The sequence below is a fragment of the Populus alba genome, chromosome 7 (assembly GCF_005239225.2).
Source record: "Populus alba chromosome 7, ASM523922v2, whole genome shotgun sequence".
Taxonomy (NCBI): domain Eukaryota; kingdom Viridiplantae; phylum Streptophyta; class Magnoliopsida; order Malpighiales; family Salicaceae; genus Populus; species Populus alba.
In genome coordinates, this window is record NC_133290.1 from 4,018,792 (window position 1) to 4,035,543 (window position 16,752).

General features: G+C 35.5%; 2 protein-coding genes across 2 annotated transcripts; both read right to left on the reverse strand.

The window, feature by feature from the left end:
* Positions 1 to 530: 530 nt before the first annotated feature.
* LOC118063337 (putative glucose-6-phosphate 1-epimerase) lies at positions 531 to 3,312 on the reverse strand. The gene is made up of 10 exons (XM_035077356.2): positions 3,092 to 3,312; positions 2,782 to 2,898; positions 2,571 to 2,684; positions 2,428 to 2,479; positions 2,187 to 2,324; positions 1,854 to 1,952; positions 1,507 to 1,604; positions 1,218 to 1,325; positions 1,027 to 1,108; positions 531 to 784 (listed from the first exon to the last, which is right to left on the reverse strand). The coding sequence occupies exons 1-10, from the start codon at positions 3,148 to 3,150 to the stop codon at positions 719 to 721; spliced, it is 933 nt and encodes a 310-aa protein (XP_034933247.1). The 5' UTR covers positions 3,151 to 3,312; the 3' UTR covers positions 531 to 718.
* A 2,168-nt stretch (positions 3,313 to 5,480) lies between these two features.
* On the reverse strand, positions 5,481 to 7,972 carry LOC118063336 (laccase-11). Its single transcript, XM_035077355.2, has 6 exons — positions 7,833 to 7,972; positions 7,584 to 7,735; positions 7,225 to 7,469; positions 6,984 to 7,112; positions 5,921 to 6,844; positions 5,481 to 5,819 (listed from the first exon to the last, which is right to left on the reverse strand). Exons 1-6 carry the CDS (start codon positions 7,938 to 7,940, stop codon positions 5,689 to 5,691), a joined length of 1,689 nt encoding a protein of 562 aa, XP_034933246.1. The 5' UTR covers positions 7,941 to 7,972; the 3' UTR covers positions 5,481 to 5,688.
* Between the last annotated feature and the right edge of the window lie 8,780 nt (positions 7,973 to 16,752).

The window sequence follows — 16,752 nt, forward strand, 5'->3', positions numbered from 1 at the left end:
TAGAGCTAAGCAATACAAGAAATATCATCGCTGGAAAGTTCATTAGCTTTCTATAACTAGGACAGCAATTCAATGGCGTCTTGCTTGCTTTAGCATACCAATTCATTCAGAGTCAAATGTGGCAAAAACTATCTCTGCACAGTACATGTTCAAGCATAGAATAAATTAAGTAAATCCAAGCCTAAATGTCAAGCAATCCTCGTGCTTGATACCATCCCAAAGATCAGGCTCCTAGCTTCCTCTTGCTCTCCGAATCATAGCAAACATAACTAAATGCCTCTGTGGTTCTGAAAAAATAAGCTGACTAAACAAGAACATTATCACAGGATATGCTAATGGAAGTGAACGATGGAATGCCCACATCATGTACCAGGCATTTAGTTATGTTGCTATAATTTGGAGAGCTAGAGGAAGCCAGGAGCATTATCACAGGATATGTTAATGGAGGTGAACGATGGAATGCCCATATCGTGTACCATTGCATTAAGATGTGATGTATGTATTACTGACAAGGAAAGAGTGAGGGGCAATGACTACAACAGCCGCTGCGCTTAGGCCTTTCATTTACATAACCTTATGACGACATTGCAAAGAAAATTAAACACCGTTGTTGCTTTATAGTGGAAAGTTTGGCAAAACTGGAAACAGGAATCAAATGAAAAAAAAGTAGGACGATGGTATTATTCTACAAAAGCTGAAAACAAAAGGCAGCTATCCTTCAGTCAATGCTAAGAAGCTGCTTAGCTGTCCAGGACTGCTGAGGCTCTAGCTGGACATTTCCAATCTGCAGTTAACAAGTGAAAAACACAATCCCCTTTTTAGAAAATTCATCACACCACACAAATATTCATCAGGAAAGGCAACTAGAAGTTGTTTGGTATATCGCATTGCTAGATAGAGGGATTTAGTACGCAGTTAATCATAGCTGCCCAGAACTAGGAATCAGAAAGATAAAACTCCACTTTCATGATGCTTGGCAATTATGGAAGTTGGCAATTATATTACAAGAAGGTAATATCTCAGTACCTGTGCATTTTCAACACAAACAAAATCTTTGTAGCATGCTTCCATCTGCAGATGTGGGTTCCACAAAACAGCATCTGACCAACTGCAGGGGTCAAAAGGACAGCAGTGTAAAACATTTGAATCCGCAAGTGAAATGAGAGAAATCATGGGGATAGCAAAACAAGAAAATCAAATGAGCTTCCAACTCATACTTTGTATTCTTGATAGTTATTACACTGCCCAAGCCATTATCCAGCTGCAACTCACTTGGAGCATCAAGATAAACTCGGTCTACAAATCCAGGGAAAATCACCACATCCCTGCATTATTTACAGGACAATTAGAAAGTGTAGATATATCTCCTTATATTGAACAAATCACAGAAGAGGAGCCACTCACCTCCAACAGCCCAAAGACAACCATATGTTATTTTCAAAGAGAAACCAAAATCAATTTGATATAGGTTTTCTATATGAAAGGTGTGTTTAGAATGTTACTGACCTTTCTTCCTTGCCCTCCACTGGATTGGCAGGATCCAGCTCTTTATCCAGGGTTTTGCAACCTTTCAAACCTTTCACAGATGCTCCTGTTACAGATGCCTGCATGATATCATCTTATCATTTACAATAAAGTCCTGTATAGATCACCAGGCCATCGGATTTTGCATAATTTTCAGTTTACAAGCATCTTTCTCTCATTGAACAACCAGTAATCTCCTTTCAACAACAGATAAAACTAACAATACTATCATCCAGGGTCCCACATTTTCATTATGAGCAATGAAATTTACTAATTTGGTCAGACCAGCAGAATGGCAGCTTGCTAGGCATGGAAAAAACAACACTTACACTGAAGTATGTGTGCAAAGCACTATTGAATGAAAATGGCTTGTTATCGGTATTTGTGATTATCAGTTCTGTGGAAATGCTCTTTGAATTTAGAATGACCTGAAAAAAATAAATGAAAAGTAGATGTTCAGTTGCAAATACATAAACCATAATTATTTTCCACGACGCTATCCAAACGCTTATTAAAATTTCTGGACAACACCAAATGCCTGCTAGCACTACTATATACTTGAATATATCTGTTATAATTGAGGTGCATGAATCAGGATCAATTTATGTATTTGCTGTAGCCAAGCTTATTAATGTTTACGCTAAAGGAAAACAATTGGCTACCTTGTATAGAGCTTGAAAACCGAAGTCCCACATGGAACGACTATAAGGACCATCCTTGAGCAAAAGGGTTACCACCGGATTGCCATCGGCATTATCAGAATCAACAACTGACCAATCCAAATTCCTAGCAAATCCATGCTATTAAGCACAGGCAACACATCCCCAAAGTTCAACAATATAGTTAAAGAACATAAACATAAAGTTAGAAACATGAATTTCAGAAAACAAAAGGGCATCGTACCTGCTGAATAGCACCGGGGCCAAACTGTGGGAAGCAATGTGGCACACCTCCACTGACCCAATAGCAAAGTAACAGTCAATACATATTGAATGTAAAGCCAACTAGGTCCTTTAAATGCTTAAAAAGAATACAGAATTATGAACCTGATTGGTTTTTTCTTGTTAAACACAGCATCTGGCCTAACAAAAAGGAGGTCTTTTCCACTGGGAACTTTCCAAGATGTAATGCAACCTCCAAATAGATATATCTCTGCCTCACTAAAATAACCCAATAAACAAAAACAATAAATTCACAAACTTTATAACACAAATTCACAATATGTATTGAGAATGGTGTGTAGCTATATGTACTTACCTTCCATGAGGAGAAGTGAGGACAACCTTGGGCAAGTTACCTTCACCTTCTGTGACTCTCACACCTACAGTTGTACTGGTTTCTTTATTTACACTTGCAAATGCCATTCCAGAGTATCTGTGTCACATGAATTTAACAAAAAACCCATCAGAACTTGATTAATAAATCAAACAAATAAACACAAAAATCAAGAAAATTAAGCTACCCTTCAAGTATGAAGCCAAAGTGGATTAATTAATTTTGCAAGAAGTGAAAAGATTGATGAGAGATTTAGGGAGAAGAGGGAGGAATAGAGAGAGAAATTACTCACCGGTTGACTCGGCGTAGGTTAAGGTTAGGAAGAGAAAATGACATGGAGGCCATCGCCATTGTTTCTTTTTTCTCAATCGGTTAAAGCTGTGATGCAATGCAGTGCTACCACTTAAAACTTTTAGCCACACAGATAGGAAACAGAACAGTGTCAGTTACTGGTTGTCTCTTCAACTGTCGAATGAGTTATGTTTGGCTAAGCAATTATCAGCATGCGTCATGTGATCGTTTATGCCGTCATCCGTGCTCTTCTTCTACATTCGGATATTCCTTTTTCATTTTCATTTTTACATTCGGATATTCCTTTTATCATAATATTGGTGGTATTTAATTATTTTATTTTATTTATTTTTATTTTGCCAATTTTTAACGATATGTTGATATTTTAGGCTAATTCGTACAAATATCCACTTGAATCATAAGCGATTTTGATAGACCTCCATAGATTATTATTGTTTTTTTTTAATTTCTAAATATAGAGTTTTTTGATTGATACCTATTCTTTTATATTTCATTAATTTTTTTTAATAATTTATGAGTTACTCATGTTTTTTTTTTACAAAATATCAAAAAATTAAAAAATGGTCAAAAGATATTTAAAAAACCAACCTCCATCGGTTATTAAAAAAATAAAAAATTCAAAGTGAAATTACTGTTGATATGAATAGTAAACCACCTTAAATTTTCATTTTCATTCACATCCTTTCTTTTATTTGTTTTTTTTATTTGCATCAATTTTTTATTAAGTCATTTTACTTCATACTTAATAATTTTAATTTTATTTTATAAAATTAAAGGTTATTAAACTATGAAATGATATTTGGATTTTAAACAGTAAATCACTTTTAAAAAAATTTCATTTACATCATTCTTTTTTTATTAGGATTTTTTTTCTTTCATATCTCTTTCTTTTTTTATTGATATCTTTTTTTCTCATTTAATAATTGTAGTTTAATTTTCTAAAGTTAATGCTTAGTAAATTATGAAATGGTGTTTGAAATCATGAAAATAAAAGATAATGCAAGAAAAAAGAAATTTTAACAAAATAATGAAAATACAACACAAAATAAAAACACAATTCATTGTGGGTTGTAATAGTTACTTATAATTTTTTTTATAACTTGATTTTTTTATTCCCAATATAATTCGTTCATATTAAAAGCCTGTTTATTTTTACATTTTAAAAGCATTTAAAAAAAATAATTTTTTATTATATTTTTTTCTTTGCTTCAAATTAATTTTTTAATGGTGTTTTCAAATTGTTTTGATGTGCTGATAACAAAAATAAATTTTAAAAAATAAAAAATATATTATTTTGATATATTTCCAAATAAAAATTATTTTAAAAAGCAACTGCTATTACAATACCAAACATGTTCTAAATTGATTTGGGATTAAATTTGGTGTTTTGATTCAATTAACTTTATATTGAACTCTTATGGTGTTAAAAATAAATTTTATCATTGAGTTAATTCTTAATTTAAATAAATAAAACTCAATTTTACTGATTTAAATTAATTAAAACTTTAGAAATCCAATCTTAAATTAAAACAAGTATTTAATTTTTTTAAAGAAAATAATATCTTTATCTTAGTTTTTCGACTTAATTTTTGGTTGCAATCAACATATTTATTATTATTTCTTAGCATATATAATTTCTAATTTATTTTATTAAATAGACATATAAAATTTTTAGTTTATAATTAAAAAAATTCTTAATAATAAACAACCCGTTAACAATATCTGCATTATTTTTTTTGCTTTGGAAAAAAAAATAAAAAAAAAAACACTCCATCCTACAGCGTAGGAATCAAACTAGTACTACGGTAAAAACTTTATTTGTGATAAGACGAAGCAATTGTCATAAAAAAATTTAACCCTTAATAGTTGTGATTTTTTAATGATATTTTAGTAGTTCTTTTTTTAAGAAAAACATGTGAGACTTTCATTTAAATCGATCAAAATGGCGTATAATTTAAGGGTGTTGTTTGTACGTTTTAGTCGATATTTTATATAAAAAAAATATACTACTCACATATTATTTAACAGAAAATTAGATAAAATATAATAAAAAATATTTTTAAAATTAACACATCAAAATAATTTAAAAAATATAAAAAATAATTAATTTTTAATAAAAAAATTAAAATTTTTAAAAAGATGAAATAATCCGTGTTTCTAAACACTTTCATATTCCTTTAATGTAAATTTAATTTTCACTTCTATAAATTAATTCTATCAACTTCCCCCAAAAACACGACGAGCTAGACAAAAGAAAGGCACACATGGTTTCTTCAACTTTGAAGTGAAATTAAGAACATTACAAATAGCATATAGAACATTTACTATTAATAATAATAAGACAAGAGGGCGTGCAAGATTGATAAGAGTTTAAAGAATATTGGGATTTCCCAGATATCATACATTTGTGGAGTTTCTTACAATTACATAAATTTGTGTCTCAAGTAGATCAGATCTTACATTTATTAGTCAATCTTTTTCCTCAAGAAACATCCTGCAGTTTTTGCAGGAAGCAGCATAAGGGGATTAATTACATCTTCAACTGGCTTGTCAGGTTTTACTGTAGCTTCAAAATGTCTAGCAAGGTGGAAGATCCTTTGGAGGAGGCAGAATAGATTGATCAGATCCAGGCCCTTCTTCTACCACAAATGCTGTTTTTAATCCCCACCCAGTATGCAGTTCCAAATGACAATGCATAAACCAAACACCTACACACAATCAAACATTAAAAAAAAAAAAAGCATCAGTTGACACTATAATGTAAACTATGTTCTACTTTATGCATTTTGCTTAAGATGTTAGATCATACCTGGATTATCTGCTCTAAACCGAATAGCAGTCCAGCCCCCAGTAGGGACACCAACTGTATTTCTCTCCACGGGATCAACCAGATTATATTTAGCTGGATCTTTAGCAGGATCGAAGTTTCCGATTCCTGTGCCAACAACAAAGAAGTTATAGCCGTGAAGATGGAATGGATGTGACTCGACTGTTAGCAAGTTGGTGTCTTGAAGAACAAGTTCCACAGTAGAATTAAAAGCAATCTTGCTAAGCCTTGTCCCATGGACTGTTCCCAGACTTGCTGTAAGTGGTGCGCCAGTGTAGTTGAAAGGGGTGGGAGGCCTGTCGGGAAAATTGGTCTTAAATACTCCACTAATGTTGAAGTAATGAGCTTGAAGAAGTCCAATTTGAGGCATAACAAAAGAGATATTGTTCAAAGAAGCTAGGAGTCGTGTTCCGTTTACGCATGTGGAGCATGAATCTTTTCCGAAACCAACCGTGTAGAAGAGATTTCTGTCAACTTTAAGGGGTACATTTGCTGGAAACTGTGGAGTGTTCAAGCTTCTAAGCTTTCGGTTGTAGCCTAACGCGAATTCCGTATCATTAGATGCAGGCAATTGAGGGAAGGACGGGAGGACAGTGTTCGGGATTCCTTTGTATTGCAGAATTGCCGTGGCTGTTTTGTTGTCTACAGGGAGTGGAACATCCAAGAAAGCCCTACTAGCCATGAAATATCTGCCTGGAACTTGGTTGGCTAGGACCAGAACATTTGTGGTCTGGCCAGGTGCAATTAGTATAGTTTGAGTGGTGAATGGCTTCGTATAAACTGCATCAACCTCCACTACTGTCATGTTGTGACCAGCTATGCCAAAGAAAAGCTCGTCGTTGAGGGCAGCATTGATGATTCTCAGGAGGTATGTCTTCCCCGATTCAATCTCCATTGCAAAAGTATCTAGAACAAGCATCAAATGAAATGAATGTCTTGTAATTAGCACTTCATGAATAGAAACCAACTTTGGCTTTAAGCATTCCCTAGTCATACTGTTATATTATACTATGGCTTTAAGCATTCTTTAGCTTATTTTGCTTACGTTTCTCAGAACACGGAAAGAGAGGTCCTGGCTTCCCGTTAATGGTGTGTGCATCTGACATATTTGGTGGCAAACCCATTTCAGTCCCTTGCTTTTCAACCTCTTCCACATCAGTGTTCCACCATTCCCCTGGAGCACAGTACACCAGCAAAAACATTTGTAATCAACGATGCGACTATACATTACGGGAAGCGTAAAGAAAATAATTTTGATACGAAATAAAGTGCACATAGACTCCTACCTAAGAGAATAGGGACTTCCATATTTGGTTGTGGGAAAGGATATGGAGTTCCTTGTTGAGGCATAATGACAATTGCACCATAAACTGTAGCCCTTAACCAAAGAATATGTGCATGCCACCATAAGGTTCCTCTTTGTCCTGTTACATTGAAGTCATAAGTGTAGCTGCTTCCGGTTTGGATTGGACATTGTGTTATATAAGCTGGTCCATCTGCCCAGCCATTGCGATATTGCTTCAGTCCATGCCTGCAATGACAACCAATAATCATACTTATTCAACTTCTTTCAAAAAAAAAATCCATAGAAAGTTTCTCGTTAGTTCTGTATACAGTTAACAGTATGGATATCAGCAAGTCCTACCAGTGAATAGACATGTTATATTGTGCATAATTAGTAACATTGACCATAACTCTATCTCCTTCTCTAACGTAAATAGTTGGCCCTGGAAACCTCCCATTTACAGTTACAATAGGTTTTGCATGGCACAATCTGCTCACATTCTTCACTTGAATCTGAGGGGAAAAAAACACCAAATTGTATAAAAATCGAATTTAATTATCATCCAAAGAAGTGTGTGTATGTGCATGTGCATAATCTAATTTAACTCACATCGAACTGATATTTCTTTATAGCAGCTTCTGCGGGAAAAGGAATGAATCCTAGAATCCCAATGAAAAGAAAGATTAACCATGACACGAAACCTCGACTGCTAGCCATTTTTTCCCAGGATTTTTCTTGTATTCTTTCAAGGATGATGTTAGGAAATGAAGTATTCCTGTATATAGAATAGCAGAGTTGTATAAAATAGAAGATATGTATTAATTCACTTTCCATATGTAATTCCTAACGTGTAGCTAATGAAGCTACAATGCAGCAACTGATTCCTGACTTGTAGGAATCAGTTGCAGCCTCCTTCTGTATAAGAATGTGATTCAGAATCAAATACAATCACTTCCGCAAATTCAATCTTTTTCTTCATTCTTTTCATGGTATCAGAGCTGGCTTAAAATCCCGATCCTCCACTGCAAATTAAATCTCTAGCCTAGCAATTTTTCTTTAGTCACCATGGCCAACAATGAAATATCATCAGATCTAGAAACTCATACAGATTTTTCAAAAGGGACTCTGTCAAATCCCTATTTCACTCACCATTCAGATCATCCAGGTTTGGTTTTGATTTCCAAACCCTTGAATGGAGACAACTATTCTACTTGGAAAAGGGCTATGACCCTGGCGTTGAATTCTAAAAACAAACTCAGCTTTGTTAATGGCTCAATCAAAGCCCCTTCAGAAGAAACTGATCCTGAAGGATATGCAGCTTGGTCTCGATGCAATGATATGGTCCATTCATGGATTATTAACACTCTCAATCCAGAAATTTCAGATAGCGTGATATACTACTCTACTGCTCATGAAGTTTGGGAAGACCTTCATGACCGATTTTCTCAAAGCAATGCACCCCGTATGTTTGAAATTCAGCGAGATATCGCTTGTTTCAGGCAGGAACAACTCTCTGTTTCAATTTATTACACAAAATTGAAGGGACTGTGGGATGAACTGGCTTCCTACAGTGAATCATTACATGGGGCGCAACAGGATCAACAAAGATTAATGCAATTTTTGATGGGTTTAAATGAGTCTTACAGTGCTGTTCGTGGACAAGTCCTCTTGATGAATCCCCTTCCTTCGGTTCGGCAAGCTTATTCTTTTGTCTCTCAAGAAGAAAAGCAACGTCTTCTAAGTTCAACACACACCATCAATGATTCAGTCAACAGCGCAGCTATGGCGGTTCAAGGCAATCACAACAAATTTAATGACAGAGGTGAGCGTTCTTACCATTCTTTTAGATCGCAAGACAGATTGACAGATAATATCAATGGAGGGCGCAGATCTGAACAGCAAGACAGAGATCATTTCAGTGGACGCCGGTTTGAACAGGACAGACGCCGTTTTGGACCTCGACGGGGACGACCTCATTGTTCCCACTGTGGAGAACCGGGACATTGGGTCCAAACCTGTTATGAGCTCCACGGGTATCCAGCAGGGCACCCCAAGGCAAGGCACAATTCAGCAAGAAGATTTAACCACAGCAACAAATCGGAGACAATTTTTAATGGCAAGCCTGCAGCCAACCATGTGTCGGAGAATTTTGCTAAAGATAATGGCAAGTCTGTTGTGGGCATTTCGGAGGCACAATTGAAACAGCTCTTATCTTTGCTTAATGATAAAGGAGCCGAATCCAGTTCTCAAGCCCATGCTGTGACAAAACCAGGTTTGCCTAAAATTGCTTCACGCAATTGGATTATTGACAGCGGGGCAACAGACCATATTTCTTCATCATCTCAATTATTTTTTTCACAAGATAATAATTGCTCATTGCCTCCTGTGTTACTGCCTAGTGGGGAAACAGCCGATATTGTTAAAAAGGGATCATTGCCTCTGAATTCAACTTATTATTTGCATGATGTGCTATGTGTACCCACATTTAAAGTTGACTTGATGTCAGTCAGTCGTTTGACAAGAGGATTGAATTGTTCGGTAACTTTTTTCCCTTATTGGTGTATTTTGCAGGATCTGGCTACGAGGAGGATGATTGGTTTGGGTAAACAACGTGATGGGCTATACTACTTGGTGGCAATTGCAACAAAGAAACCTGTGGTACGACCTACCCCACCAAAACATCGACCAGCCTGTAACCTGGCCATCTCATCTACCGACCTCTGGCATCAACGCTTAGGCCATATTTCCCCTCATCGTTTGAGTTTCATTGCCCAACAATTTTTAAATTTTTCTGTTCAATCCAGTCATGTTTGTTCTATTTGTCCTTTGGCTAAGCAAAGTCGCTTGCCTTTCAATTCTAGTGTCATTTCATCTATAAAACCTTTTGAAATAATTCATTGTGACATTTGGGGTCGTTATCGACATCCTTCCATTTCGGGTGCTTATTATTTCCTTACTATCGTTGATGATTATACCCGTTTCACATGGATATTTTTGATGCGACACAAATCTGAAGCTCAATCTCTTATCAAACGCTTTTTTAGTTATGTTCTCACACAATTTGAATCTTCAATTAAAATTTTCCGAAGTGATAATGGTGGTGAATTTATATCACTTCGTTCCTTTTTTCAAGATAATGGTGTTATTTTTCAGCATTCCTGCGTTTACACGCCTCAACAAAATGGGGTTGTGGAACGCAAACATCGTCATATTTTACAAGTTGCTCGAGCGTTGAAATTTCAAGCTCAACTTCCAACCCAGTTTTGGGGAGACTGTGCTCTCACTGCTGTTCACATCATCAATCGACTCCCTTCCTCCGTACTCTCGTTCAAAACTCCATTTGAACTTCTCTACTCAAAGCCACCTTCTTTTTCTCATATTCGGGTTTTTGGATGCTTGGCTTATGCTACAAATGTACGTCCTACTCACAAATTTGATTTTCGCTCCATGCCCTCAATTTTTATTGGTTATCCTGTTGGTCAAAAGGCTTATAAACTATTTGATTTATCTTCTAAAAAAATTTTCACTAGTCGCGATGTGCGATTTCATGAAAATATTTTTCCTTATGCCTCGGTCAAACCCGATTTCCTTCCATCTCCACCCGTTGAATTTGGTCCTATTCCCCTGTTAAACCCTGCCACAACTTCACTTTATTCCATTCCCGACACTTCTCCACAACTTCCATCTGCAACTTCATGTTCCCCTCCACCCGCCCCTACAAATTCCCCATCAACCCAACATCCACCCATCCTTCGCACCTATACCCGTCGCCCCAGGCCCTCCGACCCAATCCCTCCAGCTGCCCCATCTCCATCATGCACTTCCCCAACTCTTTTGCCATTATCTCCTGCTGTTGAAAATCCACAGCCCCCCGAACCCACCCCACTTCGTCGCTCCAGTCGCCATGTTGCTCCACCCGCCAGGCTCAATGATTTTATCTGCTCCACTGTTTCCTCCAACCAATCAGCCACCTTGCTGCCAGGTCCAACCAAAGGTACGCGTTATCCCATGGCAAACTTTGTTTCCTATCATCGTTACACTCCTGCATATCATGCTTATGTTGCTCAGCTCAGCACCGTTCCAGAGCCTAAGTCTTATGCAGAGGCTGTTGTCTATCCTGAGTGGCAGCAGGCCATGCGCATCGAACTGAATGCTCTTGAAACTAATGGCACCTGGTCTCTCACGCCACTTCCATCAGGCAAGAAGCCAATTGGCTGCAGATGGGTTTACAAAGTTAAACATCATTCGGATGGTTCTGTCGAGCGCTACAAAGCTCGTTTAGTCGCCCAAGGCTTCACTCAAATGCAAGGGGTCGACTACCATGATACCTTTTCTCCTACTGCCAAAATAATCTCTGTTCGTTGTTTACTTGCTTTAACAGCAGCTCACAGTTGGTCCCTGCACCAGATGGACGTCCACAATGCGTTCCTTCATGGCAGCTTAGATGAGGAGATATACATGTCTCTGCCACCAGGTCTTCGGCGCCAGGGGGAGGATCATCTAGTTTGTCGCCTCCACAAGTCACTTTACGGTTTAAAGCAGGCATCCCGCCAGTGGTTTGCCAAATTTTCCGAAGCTATGCATTCTGCTGGTTTTATACAATCAAGAGCAGATTATTCTTTATTCACCAGGAAGCAGGGTATGTCTTTTACTGTCCTCTTGATATACGTTGATGATATATTGATAACTGGAAATGATCCGGGTAACATTGCTGCAACTAAACAATTCCTGCATAAACATTTTCATATCAAAGATCTTGGTGACTTAAAGTACTTTCTTGGAATTGAGGTGTCTACTTCAAAGAATGGAATTTTTATTTCACAACGTAAGTATGCACTGGAAGTCATTGAGGATGCAGGTTTATCAGGTGCTGCTCCTATTAATACTCCTATGGAACGAGGCTTAAAATTATCGGACAAGGGCATCCTGCTCAAGGATACAAACCGATATAGAAGATTGGTGGGTCGGTTGATTTATTTGACTGTATCTAGACCGGACATAACATATGCTGTACATGTCTTGAGTAGATTTATGCAGCAGCCCCGAAAACTTCATATGGAAGCAGCTCTTCGAGTTGTTCGATATCTAAAAGGAGCACCCGGCAGAGGCCTATTTTTCTCTTCCAAGAGTGACTTAAGGTTGAGAGCTTATTGTGACTCAGATTGGGCTGGTTGTCCGCTCACTAGGAGATCTACAACGGGCTATTGTGTTTTTCTTGGACCTTCACTGATATCCTGGAGGTCGAAGCGGCAGAAAACGGTTTCGCTTTCTTCTGCTGAAGCAGAATACCGAGCAATGACAGGAGCCTGTTGTGAGTTGACATGGTTGCGATGTCTACTGAAAGACTTGGAAATTCCACACCATGAATCTGCCTTACTATATTGTGACAATAAAGCTGCGTTACATATTGCAGCCAATCCAGTATTTCATGAGAGAACTAGGCACATTGAAATGGACTGTCATTACATCCGCGACAAGATTCAAGATGGTTCTATCACTACAAAGCATGTCGATTCTGCACATCAACTAGCAGATGTCTTGACTAAGCCCTTGGGAAAAGAGATCTTTGTTCCTATGGTTCGCAAGTTAGGAGTGCAGGATATCCACTCTCCAACTTGAGGGGGAGTGTTAGGAAATGAAGTATTCCTGTATATAGAATAGCAGAGTTGTATAAAATAGAAGATATGTATTAATTCACTTTCCATATGTAATTCCTAACGTGTAGCTAATGAAGCTACAATGCAGCAACTGATTCCTGACTTGTAGGAATCAGTTGCAGCCTCCTTCTGTATAAGAATGTGATTCAGAATCAAATACAATCACTTCCGCAAATTCAATCTTTTTCTTCATTCTTTTCAGATGAGGCATACATAGAAGTGACAATATGAAGAGTTTATATGGACTCATGAAGGCAAGGAAATCGACTCGGTCTCTTACAGAACAGGCTGTAGATCGATGAGTAGGTAGAAACTAAGAAGAGGTTGGACTCCAAAGCTTGTAAGCAAAATACTGAAAAAGACTTCAAGAGCCATTGACTGACGTAGAGGCTGGGATTCTTAACCCGTGTAGGAGATTATAGCAGAAGCATCAAATCAATGAGATTATTAATACTTATTTTTCTTTTTAGTTTTTCTCTTTTCTTTTCAGTTCGTGTAGCAATGGAGCTTGAGAGGTACATAAGGCCAACCGAATCCCAAAATGCTCTTATGCTTTAGAGTCAAGGAAAAGGAATAGCTTTCGTGGTGATAAGTTTGCCAGAAATTCCTTTTAGCATTCAACGATTTATTTACAAGGTGATTTTCTCCCATGGAAATACTCCATTGTTATACTTCTTTAATGCAAGCAGGTCAGATATCGTTCTCTACAGCCCATAAAGTGCAGGTATGATGAAGGTGGTTTTGCTCAGTCATTTGCACGTGGATAGCATTGCAACCATATTTATGGACCGATTTAAATCTGGGTTATGTGGAGTATTTAATCTATGAAAAAGATCCATGATTAGATCGTGCTCAAATCTTGTACGGGACTTTACAGATTCAGGATATTATTTGAATTAATTTTGTTGTTTCTGTCATCATTTTCAGATTTTTTATTTTATTTAGTTTTTTTTGTTACTTTTCTTTTATTTTTAGATTTTCTACTTTATTTATATTGATTTAAAGAGTTAAAAATATTTTTGAGAGATGGACTACTTAAAAAGAAAATATTTAATAATAAAATTTTAAATTAAGATTTTAATATAATATTCTATTATGTAGAATTGTGTGCTTATTGTTTCTCTTATATTGTTTTTGTTCTTGTCATGGTCAGAATCTTTCTACTTTTTTGCATAATCTTATATTATTTCTTTATCATGTGATTTTCTATTTTTTGTTTCTATTTGAAATATATTAGAAACACATCAACTCCGATCACAAAACTATCAGTAACATTAAAAATATTTTGACAAAATAAATTTAATAACACTAAAAAAAAATCACAAATAATAATATGAGTATGTCACACTTACCATTCAAGGAAGATTGGTGTATTATCAAGTGTGGCCAACTTCATTTATTATTGGTAACATTTTTTGATGTTATTCAATTTGATCAAATTTGTTTTATCAAGATCTTTTCAATAATATTGTAGTGTCGCAATCATGGCTTCGGTATACCTCTAGGGTTTTTTTTTTTCTCTCTCTCCACTCTCTTAACAAATAACCTAACCCTAATTGCAATTCAAACCTCAAACTTTAACCCTAACTCCATCCTTAACATGCTAGTTATATAACCATTAAAAACTAACACTAATCCAAACACTAAACATTAACCCTAATCCAAACCGCAAACCCTAACTATAAACCCCAAGAAAAAAAAATAAAGGTTGCGTAAATTACAAACCAACTACATGGGAAATAAAAGTGAAGAAATTCATAAAATTGGTCTAGGTAAGGCCAAAACACCTGATTTATCAAGTCCATAAACACAGCTGGAACATTGGTTAACCCGAAAGGCATCACTAAAATCTCGTAATGCCCATAATGAGTTCTAAAAGCAGTATTTTATATGTCTTGTTCCTTGATTCTCAGCTGATGGCACTCAAATCTCAAATCTATCTTAGAGAACACTCTAATACCTTTCAACTGATTAAACAAATCATTTATTCGTGGGAGCGGATACTTATTCTTCACCATCACTTTATTTAATTGATAATAATCAATGCATAAACAAAGTGTGTCATCCTTCTTCTTTAAATGTGGTGGTATTTATTGATGATATCTTGGTGTATTCAAACTCTCATTTGAAGCATGAACAACATCTAAAGGTTATGCTATAGACTTTAAGGGAGAATCGACTATATGCAAAGCTGGATAACTGTGAGTTCTGACTCATGAGATAGTATTTTTGGGCCATGTAATTTCAGCAAAAGAAATATTTATGTATCCAAGAAAGGTTGAAGTAGTGTTAAAATGGGAGAGACCTACCAACGTGACAGAAATTCAGAATTTCTTGGGTCTTTTATGGAGGGATTCTCCACTATATATATATATATATATATATCACTCTATTTATTAATTAACATGAGATCGTTACTTTATCCTGAATATGGGAATGTTAACTAACTAATCTCTAACCCCAAACATTTAGCCACAAAACTAACCATAATCAAAAACCTATAACTAAAGAAATAACCCTAACTAATTCTAATTATAATCCAAACATCAAACATTAACCTAAAATACAAACTCCAAACCTCTAACTCTAAATCTAAATTCCAAACCCCTAAGCTTAAAATATCAAATCTCCTTTTGATGTGAAATTAAAAACTACTAACCTTGTTTAAAAAATCAATTCAAGCACATTATCATCAAAATTTCTTGGAGGGTGAAATATGTAATAACCGTGATTTTTTTTTTTCATAATTTAGAGTGAAGAGCATAAAAACAATATTTTTTATAATGTTTCTTTTTTATAATTTATGTGGTTCTCAAGTAGCTTATAATCAAAATTTCTTTTGAATTTTTGGTGAATTACATAATAACTATTATTTTTGTCCCCTTTTCATTTAATTATTTTTTTGGCTTCAAAGCTTATGTGGTCACAATATCCAGGCTGGTTTTTGGCTTAAATCGGAACTGCCAAAACTAGATGCTTAGTAAAGAAACTTCCTTTTGCTTCAAAGACAACCCCCCCGATCTTAATTTGGATAAAAATAACGGCAGAGTATTTCAATCTTAAAGTAAAGAAATAAAGAAATAAAGCTTATTCTATAACCTTTGGTCCCTAACGTTTCTTATGTTCCAAATATTGGTTACCCTGTCATCGAAACCCTCCCATACCTTAGCCTTCTCTCTCTCTCTCTCTCTCTACCAATAGTGATATAGAAAGAAAACAAAACATTAAACAAAACAAATAGTGGTTACAAGCTTAGTTTATAATCCCGGTGATAATAATAAGAATTTGGGATTAATAGATTTTTTTTTTTATATTTTTAAATTCGAGTTTTATGGTTATTAATATAATCGTTACTAAAAACTTATATGGTTATTAATTTTAGAACCTGTAAAATTAGTCGAGATGCGTGCAAATTAACCCGTACACCTATGTTAATAAAATTAAAAAACAAAAAGAAAACATTAAAATATATATAGCAAGAAAAAGGTCAAAATTGATAGTGAAAAGGAATATCACCTGCATAACAACCCTAATATGTATTTTATTTCTGATTATTTTTTTTATTTGATCAATAGGTTTATCATTCTTTACATAGGCCAAAAACTAATGTAGAAACATTAAAATACATAAAATGAAATTAGATTAATGAAAAGTGCTTTTAAATCAATCCAGCAAGAATCGCCAATTATAAAGTGCCCGTGCTTCTCCTTTTTTCTGCCTTGTCCGAGGAGTAAATTGCTTGGAACTGGAATTTTATGTATTATATTTTTTTTCACTTGTCACTTGTTTTTTGCCTTTGTTCAAGAAAATGCAATTCGTTTTTTTCAATTAATCATATATAAATCCACTGTTTGTCGGTATTATATATGTTT